The sequence below is a fragment of the Mustela nigripes genome, chromosome 1 (assembly GCF_022355385.1).
Source record: "Mustela nigripes isolate SB6536 chromosome 1, MUSNIG.SB6536, whole genome shotgun sequence".
NCBI lineage: Eukaryota > Metazoa > Chordata > Mammalia > Carnivora > Mustelidae > Mustela > Mustela nigripes.
The window spans coordinates 126,810,042-126,831,587 of NC_081557.1; the positions used below are offsets into that span (position 1 = coordinate 126,810,042).

A 21,546-nucleotide genomic window follows, 5' to 3' on the forward strand; every position below is an offset into this window, starting at 1 on the left:
CATTGAAAGGCTTTTCCTTGTAGGAATGAGTCAGGAAATATCTGGCCCCAGACTCTCATTTGCTGTTTTTGCTATGTCATGCCCTGCCCTAGAGACAGGGCATGAGGCCCAGAGAGCAGAGGGCCAGGATCCAGCCTGCCGAAGCCAGGAAGCTGCCTGCGTCTGACTCACTGTTGAGGTGATCCTGTTCTGCTTCGGAGCTGATCGTATTTTGCTACTTCTAGCCAAGCCCCGATTTGGCAGCGATCACATACATACGTGTTCAGGAGCTCCCAGGGGGGCTGGAGCTCCAGCCCTTATTCTTGGGCATATTCACAGAACAGAACTGGATGCATGTGAACTCTCCAGACACAGGAGGAGAAGTAGCTTTCGTTTCAGAGTGGACTGTAGCCCAGAATGAAGATAAAGCAGAGGGAAATCATAGTGGCCTATCAGTGGGTTATGGTTTATTTTCCTGAAAGGTGCCCCGTGTATTTGGGGCTGAGTTACTCCAATTAGCTAAACACTATTGCGGTGACGGGCTGTGGAAAAGTGACTTCACTGAAAGAGGAATCATGCAATACTCTAGATTGCATATTTGCAGATGGGCATTGAGCAAGGCTTTACAGGGACACTGAGGCCACCGAGAAGACCTGCCCACAGAGGTTGCCTTCATCTCTGATTGCGGCTTCTCTCTCACCTTCCCCCGATGACAACACACTTAAGGAAAGAAAAAGCTCAGAAAATGGTCGCTTACCAGAATCCTCTGCCCACAGTCGTCCTGGTAGTTCTTCCTAACTATCCCCATAAAGAGTTCCTCTTTCCAGCCATCACCACCATCTGTAACTCCTACTTTCCTGAATTCATCGTTTCTAGATCTCCATTTCTAAGATTCTTTCTCATAGCCTGAGTTGTAAGCTGGGTCAGAGTTAAATAAGAACTGTCTAGTACAATCAATTTTCAAGGTTAGCATCCTGGGATCTAGCTTAATCAGAGCCCAGAATTTCTCTTGTGCTTCATTATTAGTAGAGCTGAAATCCATCCGTGGTGGTTTTCCGGGAGCAAGCTCCTTGCTCTTCCTGGCATGCATGCGCACTCTCGTTCTAGGACCTGGGACCAAAGGACCAAGGGAAAATGAAGGTTTGATCGGCTGGAAGCGGTTTGGCTTGGGTATGGTCCTCCAGCTCTGCTCCAGTGGCAGATTCTGGATCTACTGTTGTGACCTCTCATCTATGAAATCAAGGTCAAATCGGTGCCTCTTGATAGAATATTGCTACTTCTGCAAGGCCCCCTGAGGCAGTTAATATTTTAATGGGGACTGTGAATGTGAATGGGGCCGGGGGGCCCCAGCTCTGATAGGTGCTGTTCGAGGACGTTATGGTAGGGGGTAGAGACCTGTTGAGGAGAACATCTGCTTTTGTGAACTCTCTTCTCCATCTTCTCTATTTCTTCACTCCAGCCTGTAATATGTACAGATGATACTAAATGCATTCCATAAAATGGTCCTCTGTGAATGAATAAATCATGTCACCTATTTAAAAAATGCCTTTTAGTTTTGGTTTAAAGTCCTCCCTGCAGTCACCGCAGGGGCCTGATTCTTCTAGAACATCTTCCCTAATGTTCACAGGGAAATGGAAGTTTCCCTGTGTCTGGGATTTTAATAAATTGTACTATTAAATTGTAATCCAAGATACCAGCTCAGAAGACAAGATTCCTTTAGAGTCGCTGAATTTATTATGCACTAAGTGGTGACTGGCAATGTCTGAAAGAAGCATCCGGTGACTAGAAAGGGAGAGATTGGCCATGTTGGGGTTGGTGTACTGCTCTGAATTGTTCTTGGAGTTATCACTGATTTATAACTGTGTTCCTTAGAGATTAGGAAATCATTGTGGCCACCTCTAAAGCTCTCATCTTCCATTGGATCTGATTTTGATTATTGTGTTTTCTTATGGGGAAAACACCCCTCACTGTGTATCATCTGTGATTTAGTTTAAGCATCTTTGGTTAAAAAAACAAAAAACAAAAACTTTAAAGAGAGGACACCCAAAAAATTTCAGGGTGAATTATAAGTGTAATCTTGTATTTAATTTGATTTGAGTAATCAAATGATGCCATTTAATTGTTCGTGGAGTTGTTTTTTCCCTTTTGAGTACGTGTTTGGAAGTTTATGCTATTTTTTTTCTTCCTTAGGTGACAGTGTTAACCTTCCTAAGGCCGACACCACAGCTGGGAATCTAGATTCACTTTCCTCTCCATCTCCCACAATTGCAGCTGTTCCTGGGCCTCTTGGACCAGACAAAAACCACCTTGCAGATGAGAGCAGCTTCGGGGACTGGGCATCCTCTGTGTAAGTAACTATGCTGCTCTTTGGTGCTGAGGAAGGAGGGCTGTGACCTTCATGTTGAAGTTCACATGGCAAGTGGGTACTAAAGTGTTAGGTCTGAGGATCTTTGCTCTCTGGTCAGTGGGATGCTTAAGGAAAGATCGCGCATAAGGAAGTTCTTCTTGAAAGCATCTCTGTATTTCCAATGTGGAAAAGTGGACGGGTGCTCTTTCAAATCTGTTTTGAGTTTAATTTGTGGCAGTTTTGGGTTGCATGAAGGAAATTTGTTATTGTTCTACTCAGACACTCAGGATGTTTTCTCACTAGTAATGCAAACTTTTAGACATAGGAGAATGCATGCATTGGGATCTATACGTAGACTCTTGAAACTCTGTAGAATGATATTTTAGTTGTTTGAATTTTCAAGAGCTTTGTGCTAGGGTTCTCTATCTTCTCCATAACACCCTGCATACTTGACAACTGATGGATGAAATACCTGATTTTATCTTCTCAGTTTGGATGTGCAGATCAGCTCGGGTATATCAGGACAAATAATACTAATACAAACAATATCATGGACATGATCTGACTACATGTTTGTCTTTCTGCACTGACCAAGCTGTGAAATAAATGCAGATTGGTGGTGGTTTGGGACATCCAAAGAGAATCAAATTTCAAACAAATGCTTGGAGAACAACAACAACAAAGGAACCCTACTAATAATTACATGCCCTTATTTGATTAGTCAATCAAATTACATCCAAAAATACATTTATAATTTAGCCTGAGAATATTTGGGTGTCTTGCCTTCAAAGTTAAAAAAATTTTTTTTTTTTAAATCAAAATTGCCTAAAATAAGTCCTAGATAATGATGTCATCCAACCCTAACTGGGCATTCTTGGGACTTTAAATGGAATTGGAAAGCATCCCTCCCATTACTTGGCTTTTTATAGTTACTGCTGGATTCACATGAAATCATTATGAACTTAATTAAGTATTAAAAGAGGCTGGGAGAATTTTGGTATGCTAAAATTTGGGGGTGACCTAAAGACTGAAAATCTAACTGAAACTGCAAGTGAAACTCAAAATATGGAAACATTCTCCAGATGAGCTCTTTTTCCCCAAGATTGTAATAAATGTATATTCATGTGCTGGAGACTGTGTATTGTGGACTTAAATTGCATATTACTCAAACATGCTTGTCATTTTTATTATTCTTTTTCTAGATTAAAAATTCTCTTTTCAGTTTAATACTCCAAGCACCAGTGATAGTGGTTACATAGGAACCAAGAATCTAATCCTGGGCACTCTGGGGGTAGAATTTGCATGGGTGCATGTGGGTGCCTGTGTGTGTGTTAAAGCAAAAAACAGATTTCTAATTACTTCTTTCAGTAAGCGTGTATCACAGTGGGGAGCTAGTTCAGTTAGTCCTGCCTCTTCCAGAGTGGTTCTGTAGGAATGTGACATTATGAACCATGATATAGCCAATGCTCAATTCGTAGCACGTTCATGCCTGAAACATGAAGGGCTTGATATTTTTGGTCATAAATCAAGCGAGGAGTGAATTCCCCAGCTTCCTATTCATACTGATTTTAAAATGTCATGGAAAGCACTCCAACACTGAGAGGCCAAAAAGGGAGAGGAGAAAATAAGTAGTTGAAGTGAATCTGGAAAGGAGATTTGTGTTACAATGTAGACTTTCTCCTACTTCAAGAATTTGGGTCCCCCCCCCCCATGTAATGGATAAAATGCATGGATATTTCTCTTAATTATATAGAGTGTTTCTTGTGTATCTTTTGAAGGGTTTACTTGTAAGCGTATTTCAATCCAGATTTATCATGAAGTCAGGAGTGTGTCCCAAGCTTGAGCACTCACCAAGATCACCTGGAGGGCTTGTAAAGCCCCCACTGCTGGCCCCTTGCCCCCCGAGTGACCCTGAGGCTTGAGGGGCTGCCTCCAAGTATGCATCTCTAACAGAATGCCAGGTGATACAGACAACTGCCCCTCTTGTCCCCCTGGAGCCCGGCATGTGTGGATTGTAAACAGCTTCCCCAAGTGTCATTAGGATGAGTGATCTCTCTTCTTGCCTCCCCTTCTCCCCAGCTCTTCTGGGATGGTGTGTTTGCTGTCTTGAAGTTCCCCTGGCTGGTTCCCCATACTTTGATTTGCTGTGCCTGAAATATTCCCCTTTTCTTTGCTCACGGCGATCTGACCTATCTTTAGGGCCTAATTTAGTTTCCACTTTCAGGAAGCTTTCTCTAGTGCTGTAGTCTATAGGAAGATTCTCAATATCTTTCTGTCTATACCCGATGCTGGACGTGGGGAAAATATTGCCTTCTAGTATTAGGTGATGTTTACCTTTTAGTGTTAGTCGATATTTAAGTGGTGTATGCGTAAGTGTATCTGTATATTCATATCAAAGTCTCTGTCTGCCTGTCTGCCTATCTCTGTATTTTAGTCTGTTCAGGCCGTGATAACACAAAAACTTTGAGTGGCGTATAAATGGCAGAAATTTATTTCTCACAGTTCTGGAGGTTAGATTTCCAAGATTAGGATGTCCTCATGCCAGGTTCCGGTGAGAGGCTACTTCTGATTTACAGAGTGCTGCCTTTGTCATTCTCTTAAAGACCCCTAATTCCATTCGTGAGGACTATTGTCAGGACCTCACTGAATCCTAATGACTTTCCAAAGACCCCACTTCCTAACAGCATCGCACAGAAGGGTGTAGAGTTTCAACACAGACATTTGGGAGGGACGCAAACTTTCAGTCCCTAACACTGTCTTTTTCTCACTCTAAGATAGGTTATAAAATTATTGATGATACAAATTGGGTTTTATAACTCTATGAATTTTTCGTGATCTTGACATAGTTCTTAGAATGGGAAATAAAATATTATGTATTTATAAAAATACCTCCCTCTTGGTAATCTCATTTCTTTCCGTATATCACTGAATGTCTGTTAAGCAACTGTGGTCTGTTTCTGGTCCATCTGCCTCCTTTCTTTTAAAGATGAATGAGTCTTCCTCCAGGAATTTCACGGAATTAATCTCACCATTTTCTCTTTATAACATTTTTTTCTTTGCTTCCTTAGCATCTGTAAATGTGGTTTTCATTGTGTGGTGTTTTGTTTGTGTGTTTTTTAATTCATGATCTCTGCACGCAAGCTGTACAGTATTGAATATGAGTAGGTTCTGAGTAAATACTGATTAAAATTCCTTTTAATGAAACCAAAATTGCTGTGGTGTCATTAAATCCTCTCTCTAGGGCTGCCTGGTTTTACTCCAGGGTAGTGATTCTCCATTCCAAAACTTACACTTGCTTTATCTCATGTCCCGAAACACGGACAAATGTATGTGGATCACATAGGACCCCAGTAGCTCTACCGCACAGAAATGCCGTGACCCTAGCCACTGGAAAGCAAATTTGCAGGGGAAAGCCTATAGCAGCCGAGATTCAGATAGAGGCAGTGTGTAAATACAGCTGTAGCCTCTGACAGGTAGGAAACAATACAGCAGAATTGGATTTCTTGGGTTTCTGCTGATGTTTATGACTTGTGGGTATTATTCATTGCAGTCAATCAATCAGGAGCTATTACTTACCTGTACACTCAGTAAGGTGATGGGTGACTTCACTGCCAGTGAAGAATTGCTAGCTCAGTCTCCTTGGAGGACATTACATCATAGGTCAAGGTATTTCGGATGTTCCGAAGTCATTCCCCCCACCCCCCACCCCCAATAAAGTGGTTTTCTCTAAACAGATTTTCTTCAATTGTAAATGATGGAACAGGTTCTTGGCAAGTAATCCTTTTAGGTTCCCTGCCACAAAAAAAAGAAAAAAGAAAGAAAAAAAAATCTCTTTTAAGAAATACCCGCCATTGCCATCTGCTTCCTATATAGGTTTCAAATGAAAAGGGTCACCCCGATTCTTGCCAGCCCATCTCCACCTCCAAGATGGCAGCATCATAGAATATGTCTGTGTGGTTGGGAATGTTGGTATCCCCGGGTACAACTGACCCTGTGCTCTGGTGGGCCGGGAGGGTGGTAGATCTTTCTGTCCCATATGATGAGAAGCTTGGCTTAGTTTATCCTGAATATTAAGCAAGTCCTGACCTAGGTTTGCTGCCCAGAGCTGCTTTGTGCAACAGATTCATGCCTACCCGGACTTGATGCTAGCTGCTTGCAGTCTTTAGACAGGAGACTCCCATTCTCATTTGCAGCCTTGTGCTGCAGGTCACCCGTAGACCCTGTATGCGCTCACTGGTAACCAGTTGTATGCTCATCAGTGAAATAACTCGCTTTCTTTAAATTGGGCAGTTTGAGGTTATCCATAAACAGCTACTTGGCATTTTAAATTACTCGACTGTTGGTTCCATGATTGCTTTTTAGGAAAAGTTGATGAACACATTTTGCTAGGAGCCCTTCAAGTTTGATTTGTGGCTTAGTGTACCACAACAAACCATGAGTGATTTGTCTGAAGTTCAGAAAATTAATCATCTTTAACATTTTTAAACAGATTTCTGTGAAATTTGGCACACACTTAGAAATTAGAAGATAGCAGTCATATGGAAGCTCTGTCTTCACCTCCTTGTTTCATCTCCTTTTCTTTCCTTTCCTTTTTGCATCTTCTCCACCCCCTCAGGGAGACTTCCTCTCAATTTTACTGCTCCCCACCCTTCTTGGCCAGGGGCAGTCAGTTCACCCTAGAAATTGGTATCTTATATTTTCCCCCCTCTCTTATTATGCTTATTGTTTAAAAAGAAAATAGTAAATTTACCTCTTAAAAGTTCCATCCACATCATTGCATATGGCAAGATTTCGGGTTTTTTGATGGCTGCGTTATAGTCCTGTGTGTGTGTGTGTGTGTGTGTGTCTATACACCACATATTCCTTGTCCATTCATTTATTGGTGGACATCTGGTCTCTTTCCATAGTTTGGCTATTGTGGACATTGCTGCTATAAACATTTGGGTGCAGGTGCCCCTAAGATCACTACATTGTATCTTTAGGGTAAATACCAAGTAGTGCAATTGCTCAGTCATAGGGTAGCTCTATTTTCAACTTCTTGAGGAACCTCCATACTGTTTCCCAGAGTGGCTTCATGAGCTTGCATTCCCACCAACAGTGTAGGAGGGTTCCCTTTTCTCTGCATCCTCTCCAAAATCTGTCGTTCTCACTGTGGTTTTGATCTGTATTTCTCTGGTGCAGAGCGATGCTGAGCACTTTTTCATGTGTCTGTTGGCCATTTGGATGTCTTCTTTGCAGAAATGCCTATTCGTGTCTTCTGCCCATTTTTTGATTGGATTATTTGTTCTTTGGATGTTGAGTTTGAGAAGTTCTTTATAGATTTTAGATACTAGCCCTTTATCTGATATGTCATTCATGAATATCTTCTCCCATTCTGTCAGTTATCTTTTTGTTTTGTTGACTGTTTCCTTTGCTGTACAAAAGCTTTTAAATTGATGAAGTCCCAGTAGTTCATTTTTGCCCTTGCTTCCCTTGCCTTTGTGGATGTTTCTAGGAAGAAGTTGCTGCAGCCAAGGTGAAAGAGGTTGCTGTCTGTGTTCTCAAGGATTTTGATGGATTCCTGTCTGACGTATAGGTCTTTCATCCATTTTGAGTCTATTTTTGTGTGTTGTGTAAGGAAATGGTCCAGTTTCATTCTTCTGCATGTGGGTATTTTCCCAACACCATTTGTTGAAGAGACTATCTTTTTTCCATTGGACATTCTTTTCTACTTCATTGAAGATTAATTGACCATAGAGTTGAGAGTCCATTCCTGGGCTCTCTATTCTGTTCCATTGATCTATGATCTATGTGTCTGTTTCTGTGCCGGGTTTTGGACACAGTTTCTGTCCTGGCTATTTCCTTGAATCTTCTCTCCAGTTCTGTGAAGAGCTGGCTGCTTAGCATCCTCACGACTTTCCATACCATCCTGTGTGTCTTGCTAGGGCATTTTTAGTATTTGTATTATATACTTAGATTCGCATGTGGGTTTAATTCACATCTTCCCTTGTGCTACAATTGCAGGTTCCAAAATTTGAAGGTTTGATTTCCAGTTCAGAATGTTGATGGTTCATGTAACACTTTAAAGCCCCATAATGGAAAGTTGACTTTCTAAAATTAAGACTGTCAAAATTTTGTTGTAGCTTTTCTCCCGCTTAACTCAAAGAACCAATTATGTCTTCTCATGATTTTATGTTTTGTTGGTTTTTGCTTTTATGATTATCATTCGCTGTGCTTGCATTGGTTGGTACGGTCTTTACATCAAAATGAAGGCAAGGACCTCCTGAGTCCTCTGTAAAGTGGAAGATCACTTACACTGGTGTAGCGTTTCCAGGGGAATTCTACCAAACATTTAAAGAAGAACTAATTCCTATTCCCCTGAAACTGTTCCAAAAAATAGAAATGGAAGGAAAACTTCCAAACTCATTTTATGAGGCCAGCATCACCTTGATCCCAAAACCAAAGGATCCCATCAAAAAAGAGAGCTACAGACCAATATCCTTGAACTCAGATGCGAAAATTCTCACCAAAATACTAGCCAACAGGATTCAACAGTGTATTAAAAGGATTTATACACTGGTGTAGCATTGAGTGTAGAATCAGACTTGGCTTTGTATCCACATTCTGCTTCTGAAAACCTTGGAGGCCTTATGTAAATTATCTAAACAAACCAGGGCTTAGCAAGATTGCCTGTGAAAGGGGAATCACCACATCTGCCCTTCCAGATTGTGAGGTTTCAAGGTATAACATCTAATATAACCCAGTCACTGCTCCCTTGGGAACGCCAGGTGGCCGCCTGTCTGGATTGCTTCCCTCTGAGAACCAAATTTGATATTCTTAGCTTAAGTTGACCTGCCTTCCTGGTTCATCAGTTCCATAATCTCCTTACCATATAGTGCAGGGAAATAACCTCTCTGGTCCTGGGGACCAGGAAGCCTGAGAGGTTGGTCCAGGAGGACTCCGCTCGGGGATCCTCTTCTTGCCTCTCTGTGTAGGAACCTCCTTTATAGAACCCTGTAAGATTAGGGCCTTTGGTTATTGCATTACCAAGGCATGGGCTACCCACTGGCACCAGACCAATCTGTAAATTATTCTGAGCAGTATGGATAGCTTACCTATTAGAACAGATAACCCATAAAATCAGCTTGGTAAGTAACTGAGCTTTTTCTTAGCAAAGTAATGCTGCACCCCTTGTGAGCTGTGCTTGGTAGTCCTTGTGTTCTATGTTCAGGCCTCACACCGGGTGGCAGCTGTTTTCCACATACGAATTGAGCTGGTAGAAACATTTCTGTTAGTTATCCCGTAAGACCTCGGTGCTGAGACCTCTAATGCCCCATCATTTTCTGAAATGAAGCTTCAGTTCCTTTTCTGTTCAGCGAGCAAGCTAAAGTGCAACCCTCTTACCTCATTCCAGTGATCATCTGGAAGGAAGAAAAATGGGACTCAGGGAACAATCTTTGAGTGAAAGATGGGTCAGAGATATAATTTGAAGGCAATTCTTTTATAGTGAAACCCAAGAAAATGATCAGCTCTGGAGTGAACTTCGTAATCTGTAGGATGACTAGGTGGTGGCATCCTTTCTCCTTAAGGAGGGAAACCCCCAGGAGCCTCAGCGTCTCACAGCAGGAGGGGGGACCGCGTGTTCACCGTGGCTGGGTCCAGCTTGAAAAGGCTGTGTTTCAGCTGTGCTCCAGAGATTTCCTGTGGGGCTCTTTGTCCTCTCCCCGCCTGCCCCCCTCCTGCCAAAGACTTTTTTCCTCAAGGGTGATCAAGTTACTGCTTTTATGTGCTGATTTGATACATGGTTGGTGCTCATGAGCAGCTGGTGAGGAGCATTTCTGCTGCAGGTAGGCCCTGGGCGTTTGCAGATGGACTTCTGGCACATACTGGGGGCCCCATGCCACAAAGCCAGTGTCGGCGGACTTGGGGAGCAGGGGCTTCTCAGGCCCAGGGGAACTTGCCATCATTGTCATCTCCCCCAATGCTCCACTCTGAACTGGATTCTCATCTGCTCCCTCTAGTGCTGGGGTCAGCACACTGTGGCCCACTTCTGACTGTCTGTATACATAAAGTTTTATTGGCGTACAGCCACCCAGTCATTGACCTGGTCTCGGGCCCAGTTATTGACATTGTCTCTGGTGGCAGAGGGGAGGAGCTGGGAGACCAGGCATACGGCCTGCAAACACTGAAGTGTTTAGTGTCTGGTCCGTTCCAGACAGTTTGCTGACCTCGATCTCCTCTATAAATAAATCTTTTTGGAAAAAACACCTTTCTCACAACCCACTTTCAACAAGTGAGGCTAATTGCCTTAAGGTGGACAGTGTAGGTGATTTTTAAACATAATCGTTATGAATCTTTTTTCTTGTCGTTGAACCAAGCAAAAGGTTTCCTTGTGGCTTTTGAATGTCTTCAAGTGGTGTGATCCTAATTTCAAAAGGTCTTTAGTGTTTGAGTGAATAAAGAGTTATATGGGGCTTTTTTTTTTTTTTTTTTTTACAACCTATTGTTTAAAAGTTTTATTTGAAATAGTTGTAAATTTACAGAAAGGCTACAAAGACACTACTTCTAAACCCATCAACCAGCTTCCCCTGTTGTTAGCATCTTAACACAGAATCATGGCAGTTTTATCAAAAATAAGAAATTCACATTGGTACAATCCTGTTAACTACAGACTTGATTTGGATTTCACTAGTTCTTCCACTCATGCCCTTTTCTTCCAGGATCCATTCCAGGATACCATATGGCATTCACGGCATTCAGTGACTTTTTTTCTTTTCTTTTTTTAATGATGACATCCACCGAATATCTCCAATTTTTTCTGTTTGATAGAGTTTAGATATTGTCTTTGGGTAAAGAAAAATGATTTGTTTGGGATTATGTTACCCTGGAAGGCAGAGGTGACCTTTGACTCCCAAGGCCCTAAGGCTCGTAATCAGAGCTTCACTTACGAAGTGTTGAGTGAGCCAGTGAGCACCTGTCACTGCGGGATGCCTCACACCAACACCCCACTGAAGCCATACAGCCACTTGTGAAGCCTTTTGTTTTCGTTAAGGAAATTGAGACCAGGGAGTTTATTCTTACCCAGATTTCAGGTGTGGATGACCCTCAGCCCGAGAGACTGACAATGCTAGCTAGTGAGGAGTGTCCTGTCTACAAAAAAAAAAAAAAAGAAAAAAAGAAAAAGCAAAGGGAGATTAGCCAGAGCTGGCTTGGGAACCCAGGTCACTGTTCAGAATAGCGGTGCTTCCTGCACTTGTAGTTTGTGTGATTATAATCCTTCTGTAGCCACACAGTCCTGCCCCCACCCCCCACAAGCGGGTCTGATTTCCCATCCCTCTCCTTTCCTCTCCTTGTATTTTGTTCCAGCCCAGAAGGGTGTGAGGCTGTGAGCTCCATGCAGACTAGTCAGAACGGGCTTTAGCATGCACATGACCTTGAGTCAATCCTCTTCAGCTTTCTGAGATGCTCTTCTCTCAGGTCCTGTGAAATGAGAGCGTGGCAGGAAGTGCGTCGACGTGCGCGGGCTGTGTCTGACACAGTGCTGGAGTGTGCGGCTGGACCTCAAAGGAGGAAGTTGGGGGGGTGACAGCGATATTGACACTGGCAGCATCAGCTCAGGACAGACACTGCGTCGTCCAGAAAGCCTTCTCAGGGCCCACGTGAACGTTGGATGCTTCCTCCTCTGTTCTCCCAAAGGACCCTGGGCAACTCTCTACATGGCAGTCATCACACTATGTTATGATTACCAACTTGTCATTCTCTCCTCACTTGACTGGGCACTCATGGAGAGCAGATGTCCTCATCCCCTGGGTGTCCCCAGGGCCTAGCATGGGGCCTGACAGGTAGTTCTCGGACCGTAAATGATGAGTGAACAAGGTCCATATCCCAGTCTCCTTATGGGCAGTGAAGGCCTCCTGGTCCATCCCTGCACGATGGCGCCTCTCTTTGTCATAGACGTTTGCTTCACGCCGCTGCTGTCCCCCCTCAGTTTGCTCATTTGGAACCGACAGTGCGCCGGCGGTGGAATTCTCCTTCTCTGGCACTTAAGGAAGAACTGTGGCATTTATTTGAACAGAGATTTCCCATAATATACAGATCTACAATATTTCCTTCTGTCTTTATTAACATTTTCAAACACTTTTGCCCAGGACAGCTGTTCTAGACTTATGCTGTACGTTTCCCAGGCTGGAATGAAAGATCATTTCACTAATGTGTTAGCTTCTGCTCGGAGACCTTGCAAATGAGGTTTTAAAATCTTTCATTCCAACGCAAACTTCTTATGTGGTTCTCACATCATATAATCAGTGTCAAATATCTTGGTTGGGGGGGATTTAATCATTTCATATAAGCGATCATTTCTTTCCTTGATATGTATTCTCCCTGGTCTGTGTCCTTTGAATTTTAAAATGATGCTTGTTACTCAAAGAGCCCAGAATTGGGCACTTGTGTCACCAGCACTGCCCAAAGCCTGACCCGTCTATGTTATTCAAGAAATGTTCACTAGATGCAAAAGTTCTCTAGTGACTGGTGCAGCTGTTGTTGAATTTTAATAGTTAAGGCCCTAACTCCCCTCCCCCATTGCTGAAATGCTTGAGTACTTCTGCTGCCAAAAAGTTTTTAATATGCATGGAGTGTCAAGTCTGGTATTGGAAAAGATTGGGTCACAGTTTGAATCAGAAGCAGCATATATTGCTGATATGTTGCATTTTATAAATATAAACTGTAAAGTATACACATACACAGCTACTGTCATAATTTTATGTGTCTGAGGGTTTATTCCTGCTTACCACGAAAGCTAGAGGGCCTTTCCCTGAAATACAGACATACTCCAAAGCAAGAGTGTGCATTTTTTTAATTGTTGTTTTTTTTTTTTAATAGAAGTCTCTCAGCGCTTTCAAAAATGCACATTCTATCCCCCACTTAGGTGTTCCCAACCCACACCCCCAGAGCATAGGAGCCTTCTCTGTTGCCTTAGGAATTGCCAGATAGGCTTTCAGCATGAGAGTTTTCAAGAATGAGTTTCTGAGTTAGCTGTATGAAATCTCTGTGTGTTTTTAGTGAGACCGTCTTGTTGCCATTTGTTCCTTTTCTTTGAGAAGGAAACGTTTCTCCTCAAAGGAAGGTGGTTGGTACTGGCTCTTCTGCACTAAAAATGGAGAGGGGTCCATTCAGAAGAAGGTTCTTTCAGTTTAGTGTGTGAAACTGGAAAGATAGCCAACAAGTAGATATTAGTACTTCCCTTTAATTTATTTCTGTTTTGGTAAATGTGGTTTCTGCGCTTTTCAGGAAGAGTCGACTTTTGCCTCCATTTTTGCAAACCACAAGTTGGCGTTCAGGAAATATGTAGTACTTAGGTACTTTGTTGTAATTGGTTGCAGCTTGTCATTAAATAAAATTGGTGGTTTGGGATCATGCCAGTCCTACTCATCAAAAATTTGTAAAGGGGCAGCAGGAAGAAGGATACAAATGTTTTTTGATGCTTAAATTTGGGAGGTGGTGGGAGAGGACACTCAAAAGATTTCATTTATGTTTTAGCAGGTAATAAGCTTTTTATTCTTAGAGTATGCATCGTTTTTGGTTTTTAACCCAAAGACTTTTTTTTTTTTAAAACCAGAATTCTCCTCTGAACCACAGTCAAAAAAAAAAAAAAAAAAAGAGAGAGAGAGAGAGAAAGAAAAAAATGGGCCGAGTATTTTCTCAATTCTCCCAAAGATGTTAATGTCAGGAATTCTGAAGTCTGAAATCTTATTCTGCTTACAAGTCACCAAATTTGTGTGTGTGGTTTCATGGATGCTGGTAGAAGATGCGTGACTCTTGGTCAAAAGACTAATCCTACTACAGAGCAGTAGTAGAGTAACAGTTCCCTAACTCCTACTTCCCGCAGGCTAATGCCCCATGGGCCACATGATACCTGCATGCCAGCTGTTGTAAGAGAGGAACCTGGAGCTTAGGAAACCCACATCTTTTATGCTGGGCAGTAAAGCCTGCTTTTTTTCTCCAGGGGGAGACCCAGTCTCTATCTTCCCATGCTGTTTGCTCTGCAGATATCCTTGGAAAGATAGTCTAGAACAAAGGCAGACAGTGCCTCTCTGCTCAGTAGGAGCGCACTACACAAGAAGCCGTCAAGAATTGTCTCCCACCATGTGGGTAGCTGGAACCATTCTAGTTGTATAGAAGAGGTGTTAATTTTATGTACCGGGATGCCTTAGGGCTCAGGATGAGAAAAACTGTGAGACCGTTCCTGGGGGCTGCCATTTCCAAAATGCCCTGTGTTTTAAATCAAAGAATAGAAAGCAAATATCAGAAACAACATTTTCCTCTGCTGTTTTTTGGGAAAACAGAAGTAGTATATTTGAAGCATTGAATAAACAGTTGACCCTCGAACACTCGGGTTTGATCTGTGCAGGTCCATGTCGATGTGGATTTTTTCATTACAGAACAGTAGTGTAAATGTCCTTTCTCCTCATTACGATTTTCTTTAAAACACCTTTTCTCTAGCTTACTTTATTTTAAGGATATGGTACATAATGCAAATGTAACATATAAAATATGGGTGAATTGATTCTTACCGGTAAGGCTTCCAAAGGTCGACAGAAGGCATTTTGGGAGAGGGTTAAGTTTTTGGGGAGTCAGAAGTTAAATGTGGATTTTTGACTGTGTGGGGGTCAGTGCCCTTAATTCTCACATTGTTCAGGTGTAAACTATAGTCAAAAAAATTACTGAACTTCATTACAAACAAACAAACAAACAAAGCATCCCACCAAATTCTGTGGAGAAAGTAGTTTATGTAAAGAAGCTAATGCTTACAATTTCTTCCCTTCAAAAAAAATTTGGGCAGTTTGCTTGTGGGAAACACCTATGAAACATGTCATTATCAGACCTCTGTTGGCTGAGGTGAGAACTCGTTTTAGGACTTTCTATTTACTTAACCACTTCTTGCCCCACTCCTCAGTCCTTCCCAGTGGAGAAACCTGTGAAAAGTTTCTTGTATCCGACCCAGCAGCTGTTCTGTTTGTTTTCCAAACTTTGTTTTGCCACGTAGGTCTCCTCTTTCTGATTCTCCCTGTGACTTCTGATGCCTCCTCCCCATAGACACTGTTTCCAGACTTGGGTTTTGCTACCTCTTTTGAATATTCCACCTCACAGAGTTTGTGGCCGTGTGGGATTCTGAAATCCAAAGGAGAAGTGACTGGCTCAGGTTTCTGAGATACTGTGGGGAGAACCCAGGAAACTGAATACAGAAACAGGTCTCAGTTATGTGGGTGACCTGGTGAGTTCTGGGTCGCTTAGCACACCTATATATTGAAGGGCATCAAAAAGATCACAGCACACAAACAAAAACAGCTGATGTTGAGAACTTGACCCTGAACAAGGATTGCTGAGTCTGCATCCCTGTTTTGGGACAGGATGGAGAAGACCGAGCTCAGGGATGGGCTTAGACCTAGAACACCTGCTATACCAACAATTCTTTCACTTTCCAAAAGGAGTGCTTTTCCTTTACAAAAAAGTAAACCACTTAAAAAAAAAAAAGTGAGGATTAAGTAGATAATAGCTATGAAATTTATGATCTTTGTTTTTAAAGAGCCTTATAAGTATAGTCACCATTGTTACTTTATCTTTCCTCCTGTAGCTGTCCTCCCTCTCTGCAGATGGATGGTGGTCATTTAATCACTAGGCTATTTATGACCTGAAAGAGCTGATGGGGGTGTGGTAAAACATCTCATCTACAGCCACCACCGCCCTCCCAGCACCTTGAATAATTGCTGGGAGATGAAATGGCAATTGTTTGGCTAAGTGCAGCCTTAAATTCTCTGTCAGAGCTCCAGTCACTCCTTCCTGTCCCTTCCTGATTAGTAAGACACCACTTAAAACTCATTTTCTGATAAGGCGATACAGACCATTTGAGATTTATAGATTTCTTTGCTTGGTTATGAAACAGGTTTTATGACTTCCACATGAATTGGCTGGATGGGGAGATTGTAAACAAATTGTTCAAAAAATAACATTTTTTGAAAAAATGTGAGCCCCTCTCCCCTTTTCTGATCAAAGGATAGGAGACCTGCTACTGTACTAAGTTATCTATCAAGTCAGGAATGTAATATTCCATGTACTCGATTTGTAAAATCCAATTTTAGTTGTAGAATGGTTGTTCAGGTATTCGTGGAAGACTGCACATGCCTAGCCCTCTGCCTGGCTCTGTGAGGTCTATGGAAAGAGTTAAAGTCCCGATTTTACCCCAAAGGCAAGAGAAATCTCAGAAACCATCACAGAATAACTCCTGCCAAGGTGCCCTCCCATTTCTTATTGGGCTGGGCCTTCAGAGATCTGTGACTTAGACCAAAGGAGAAGCATTCGGGGAGGCAGGCCTGGAGCTGAGTTGAGGAAAGGACAGACTGGGGCTGGCAGAGGGGTTGGGGAGCCTGAGAGCTGAGAAGAGACCTAGGCAGGGTGCAGGACCATCAGGAGAGCAGGCAGAGGGCAGGTTGGGAAGTGCACTCATTCTTGGGGAGACGGATGGGGCAGACTGGGTCTCAGGTGGCTGAGGCTGGCTGGTTGAGCTACTTGAGTTGGAGGAATTGGACTGGGGGCTGAGCCAGGAGACCACAGTGGTGACCCAAGCATGAAGCAACCTGATGAGAAGGTAAAGAACGGAAAAGCATGAGAGCTAGGGGAAGTAAAAATGGATAGAATTCGATGTTAGCTCTGCTACAGAGGAAAGAAGCAAAGGTAATGCTCAGGAATGTGGAAGGATAAGGGAGCTGCTCACAGAAACTGGTTTTAGCTGAAGCGGGTGAATTTGAGGTGAAGAGCATCTGGGTGTAGCAGCCACTGAAATGCATGTGTGTTGGAAATGTAATTGAAATGAGCAACTTTCGTCACTGTGCTTTTAAAGTAAGCTTCATATGCCATAGTCACAGCCTCCAGCTTAGAGATAATTAAAGAATAACTTAATTCAGATCCATACCTATATATTGCATTCTTTTTCATGTTTAGAGGCCCCTCCGTGAGTCTGTTCCCTGACCTTTTTACATTAGCTTTTTTTTTTTTTTTTAAATTTGCAAATATTGGGACACCTGGGTGGCTCAGTGGGTTAAGCCGCTGCCTTCGGTTCAGGTCATGATCTCAGGGTCCTGGGATCGAGCCCCACATCGGGCTTTCTGCTCAGCAGGGGGCCTGCTTCTCTGCCTACTTGTGATCTCTGTCTGTCAAATAAATAAATAAAATCTTTTTAAAAAATTTGCAAATATTAGGGAACATTAAGGTCCCTAAAGATTTTTTTTCCTGCTCATGGGTTTCTCTCATTAATGCTGTCTTTGGTCTACTCTAGACTAATCTTGATTCGTAGCTGCAGTTTTGTCTGAGTTGCCCTGTGTATGTGACAGAGGAAAGGGCTTTAAACATTGAAAGGCCATGGGTTAAGTTTTTGGAGTGAAAGGTCATAAGTTGAACTGTAGATTCTGACACTTCACTTATAAGCAGAGAACATGAGCACTTCAAAGTCCAAGTAACTGGTCATGGCAGTTGGATTCTAGTGTCCTAATTAGTGAACTGGATACAGTGCTAGGTTGGACAAGACTTGACCTTGTCCACATACCTGGAGAAATACGAGGCATCTCTCCTTTGGACTGTGGTTCTTGGGGCTACAGACCTAGTGAGAATTCAGTCCCATTCTGGTCACTGGGGGAGATAAGGAAGCTATTGTCTTAGCCATTTAGGAATGGGGTGTCATGTATTTGGTTTTCTGTGGCTTTTATACTATTAATCCTGTCCTTCGAACTTCTGTCTGCAGCCCCTGCCAGACACGATCGCCCATGGTCCAGTGGCTTAACACACAGTCCCCGACCACACCGAGCTGCAGCCCGGCTGTTACACCTCCTTCACCCAAGCCCCCGCCTTCCCCCCTCTCTCTGCCTGCCGCCATAGTGGACAAGCCGCCGGAAAGGTATGGGGAGTGGAGAATGATGTCGAAGACCGGGGCAGCACCCAGGCCCGATCAGCCTGAGCAGCTTTTTGTGTTCCCCACATGAAAGTGGATGCTCAGGTTCTTCAAGCCTCCTGGAGCTCATGCGTGACATTGACCACCTTGTCTCAGGCGGTGCTTGGTTCAAGAGCAAATACATTCTCTGGAGAAATTTGGCTTATGTGAGAGCTGCTTGAATCTGCTGTCCTCCTCTATTTTGTTTGGTGCTTCTTATGCGTTGATGAAGCCATTTATTTTGGAAGAGCTCATTATACATGAATATAAAGTACTTTTTTTTTTTTTTTAAGAAAGTGAACAGGGTCCCAGGAACAGTGGTTAACATGGCCATTTAATGGGCCCATTGTGCAGAAGTCAAAGGAGCTGGCCTAGTAAGCCCTTCATCTTGGGTGGTCGGCTGAAGTTCTTGTCTTCCCTGGCTTCCCCCACTCCAGTGAGGTGGGGCACTTCCTTCTGCTTCAGTCTGCATCTGGCTGACACCATGGTTTCCCTCCTCGCCTGGCGTGCTCTTTCCCCAGAAGGGCACAGAGGGCATTTTGATAAGCAGCGAGAAGCTTATTAGCCTTGAAATGCATTTTGGAGGCAGACGCAAGGGGGGTCCAATAGAGAAGACCCGACTCAGAGCCACAAACTCCTTCCAGAGTGGTGTGGAAGCAGACTATCCGTGTGGACAGATTTCCGCTGTGCACTGCCCAAGTCACTCGGGGCACGTGCACCTCTGCCCTTCACTGCCTCGCCTTCTGTCTCAAGATAGGGTGCTTTTCCTAATAGAGGAACATGGTGCTTAGAAGTAAACACCCTGTGGCTCCCATAATGCTGAACGATAGGAAACGGCATTCCACCAGGCAGAGAGGAGAATTAGGTGATGAGGTTCAGTGAAAGCTTCTCGGAGAAGCTCCCTGAAGAAAGATTTGAATTTGAAACCCATCATTTACTTGAAAATCAAGTGCTGTAGCTGTGCCTGGTGTTCATTTCACTGCTATTTGGTTGGTTTGTTTTTTTTTTTTTTTTTTGAAGTTGTCCCACTGGTGGTATGTAAATGAGATTTGGGAAGGGGTGGGCTTGGGGGGGAGGTGAGGTTCCCCCTCCTGGTTTTTCACGTTTTAATTTGTGTCTTTCATGTTCCCTTCTCAGCGTTGTCAATCGGAAGGCTCGAGCGGTATATCCATGCGAAGCAGAACACAGCTCAGAATTATCTTTTGAGATAGGAGCAATTTTTGAGGACGGTAAGTGTTTTGCTCCGTGGTAGCATATGTTCTGTCCCCTCCGAATGTCTACAATCCAGAGTAAGCAGTCACTGGTTATGGGGTTGTCAGGGGCACACGTCCATCCCTTGACCTTTGGGTGGGAGAGAGCTGGCCCCGTTGGCTGCCAGGAACTGAACACCGGTGGCCGGGAGCAGGGAGGGCCATGGAACTCCACTTCAGCTTTCATCTTTATGATTCTCCAGCCCTTTGAACTCTTGTGAATCTTTGTTTAGGATACCTTTCTCCTGATGTAAAGAAGCTAGTGCCATTTGGAATTAAGAAATACGTCTAATTTGCATCCTTTGTTTTCCTCTCCCACAGTCCCCAGCCAAACCTCTTAAATGTGTCAGGTTTGCCAAATCTGAGTTACAGAAGAGTACTCTTGTCAAAAATGTTGGTTTATAGTTCCCTTCCCATTCTTACGCTTTACGTGATTTTTGCTCATTTGGATAATGTGTGACTCTCTGGATCTGGGTATTGACTTTGTGTATTGGATTTTGTCTGAGTCTTTAATATTCACGCGCAAGCATTTAGGAGCTCTACCTGGCTTAATGTTTCACAGATTTCTCCTATGGTTCATTGTTTATCTCTTTTCCCCCTCTCCTGATTTCTTCCTTAACAGTCTTACTCATTATGAAATTCACTGGTTGCTGTGGAAACAGTGATGCGTGTGGGTGGAGCTGCCCAAAAGAGTTCTGGGGAGGCAGTGAGGATCTTATATGTTTGAATGGAATGGTCGGTCAGCCAGAATGTCTGGAATATGTGGAATATATCAACACAACACTTAGTGGTATATCGTCAGTCATGCAGTGTTTGCTGGCGATTGTTTATTTATTTATTTATTTATTTATTTGACAGAAAGAGAGATCACAAGTAGGCAGAGAGGCAGGCAGGGGAGGGGGGCGGGAATCAGACCCTTGCCAAGCAGAGACCCCGATGTGGGGCTTGATCCCAGGACCCTGAGATCACAACCCAGCCGAAGGCAGAGGCTTAACCCGCTGAGCCACCCAGGCACCCCTGATTGTCTTTTTTAGAAAGCAAGTTGCCTGTTTGTTTGTTTGTTTGTTTGTTTAGAGAGGGAGGGGGAGGGACCGAGGGAAGGGAAGAGAGAGGCGATCTTAAGCAGGCTCCACACCCAGTACAGGGCCTGATGGGCTTGGTCTCATGACCCTGAGATCATGACCTGAGTCAAAATCAAGAAGTGTCAGACATTTAACCAGCTGAGCCACCCCAGCGCCCTGCCAGTTGCCTCATTTAGAATGCATTTCTGCCTGTGTGTGGTATATACTCTTGAGAGCCAGGGACTCCTGATAGTGCCAGAAAACAAACAACACTCCCACCAGAACCCCACATATGACAGAATTATACTTTATAGAGGAATTTTGTTCTTGGAGTAGAAGCAAGGTCATTCCTCAATCACCGAAACACATATATGTGCGATTTTTGCGAGGAGAGCGTGGTAAAATATCCGCCCTACTCCAGGCCTGTCACACACTGGCACCCCACAGGGCAGGAGGGAACGTTGAGGCAGTAGTGTCGAAACCCACCCATTTGAGAAATGATGGTGAATTTTTACGTCGTGTGATTAGACCTGATTGGGAGCTTCTGAAATCCCTGTATTGGAATGTATTGTTCATGAGATATTTACCTTTGTAGAAGGTATATCTGTGAGGATGTCTTTGGCTGCAAGTAACAAAGACCGATACAGCCAGTTCTCAGTCACGAAAACGGATTGGCTCTTACGGTGATTAAGTCGGGAAGGTTTGGTTAATTCACATTCTCAAAGATAACATCACCATCACAGTAGATCTGTCTCTTCTGAGCCATTCAGGGCTTGTGGTCAGGGGCCTCTGGCTGGCTTCCCCAGTGGGATGAGATGGCTGCCAGTCCAGATGTCATAGCTGTGCTGGACCCTCGCAGAAGGGCATGCCTCATCCTTGTGTTTTTTAAGAATGGGAAAACTTTCCCAGAACAGGTTCCCTAGTTTACCTGTCCTCATGTTTCAGTAGTCAGCA

At 43.5% G+C, this 21,546-nt stretch overlaps 1 protein-coding gene across 1 annotated transcript in view; it reads left to right on the forward strand.

The window, feature by feature from the left end:
- The window catches only part of ARHGAP10 (Rho GTPase activating protein 10), a 314,545-nt gene that overhangs the window by 285,818 nt on the left and 7,181 nt on the right, over positions 1-21,546 (forward strand). The window contains exons 20-22 of the mRNA XM_059373466.1: positions 2,170-2,326; positions 18,096-18,248; positions 19,419-19,510. Of these exons, the coding sequence (XP_059229449.1) occupies positions 2,170-2,326; positions 18,096-18,248; positions 19,419-19,510 (402 nt within the window). The remainder of the gene's footprint in view (positions 1-2,169; positions 2,327-18,095; positions 18,249-19,418; positions 19,511-21,546) is intronic.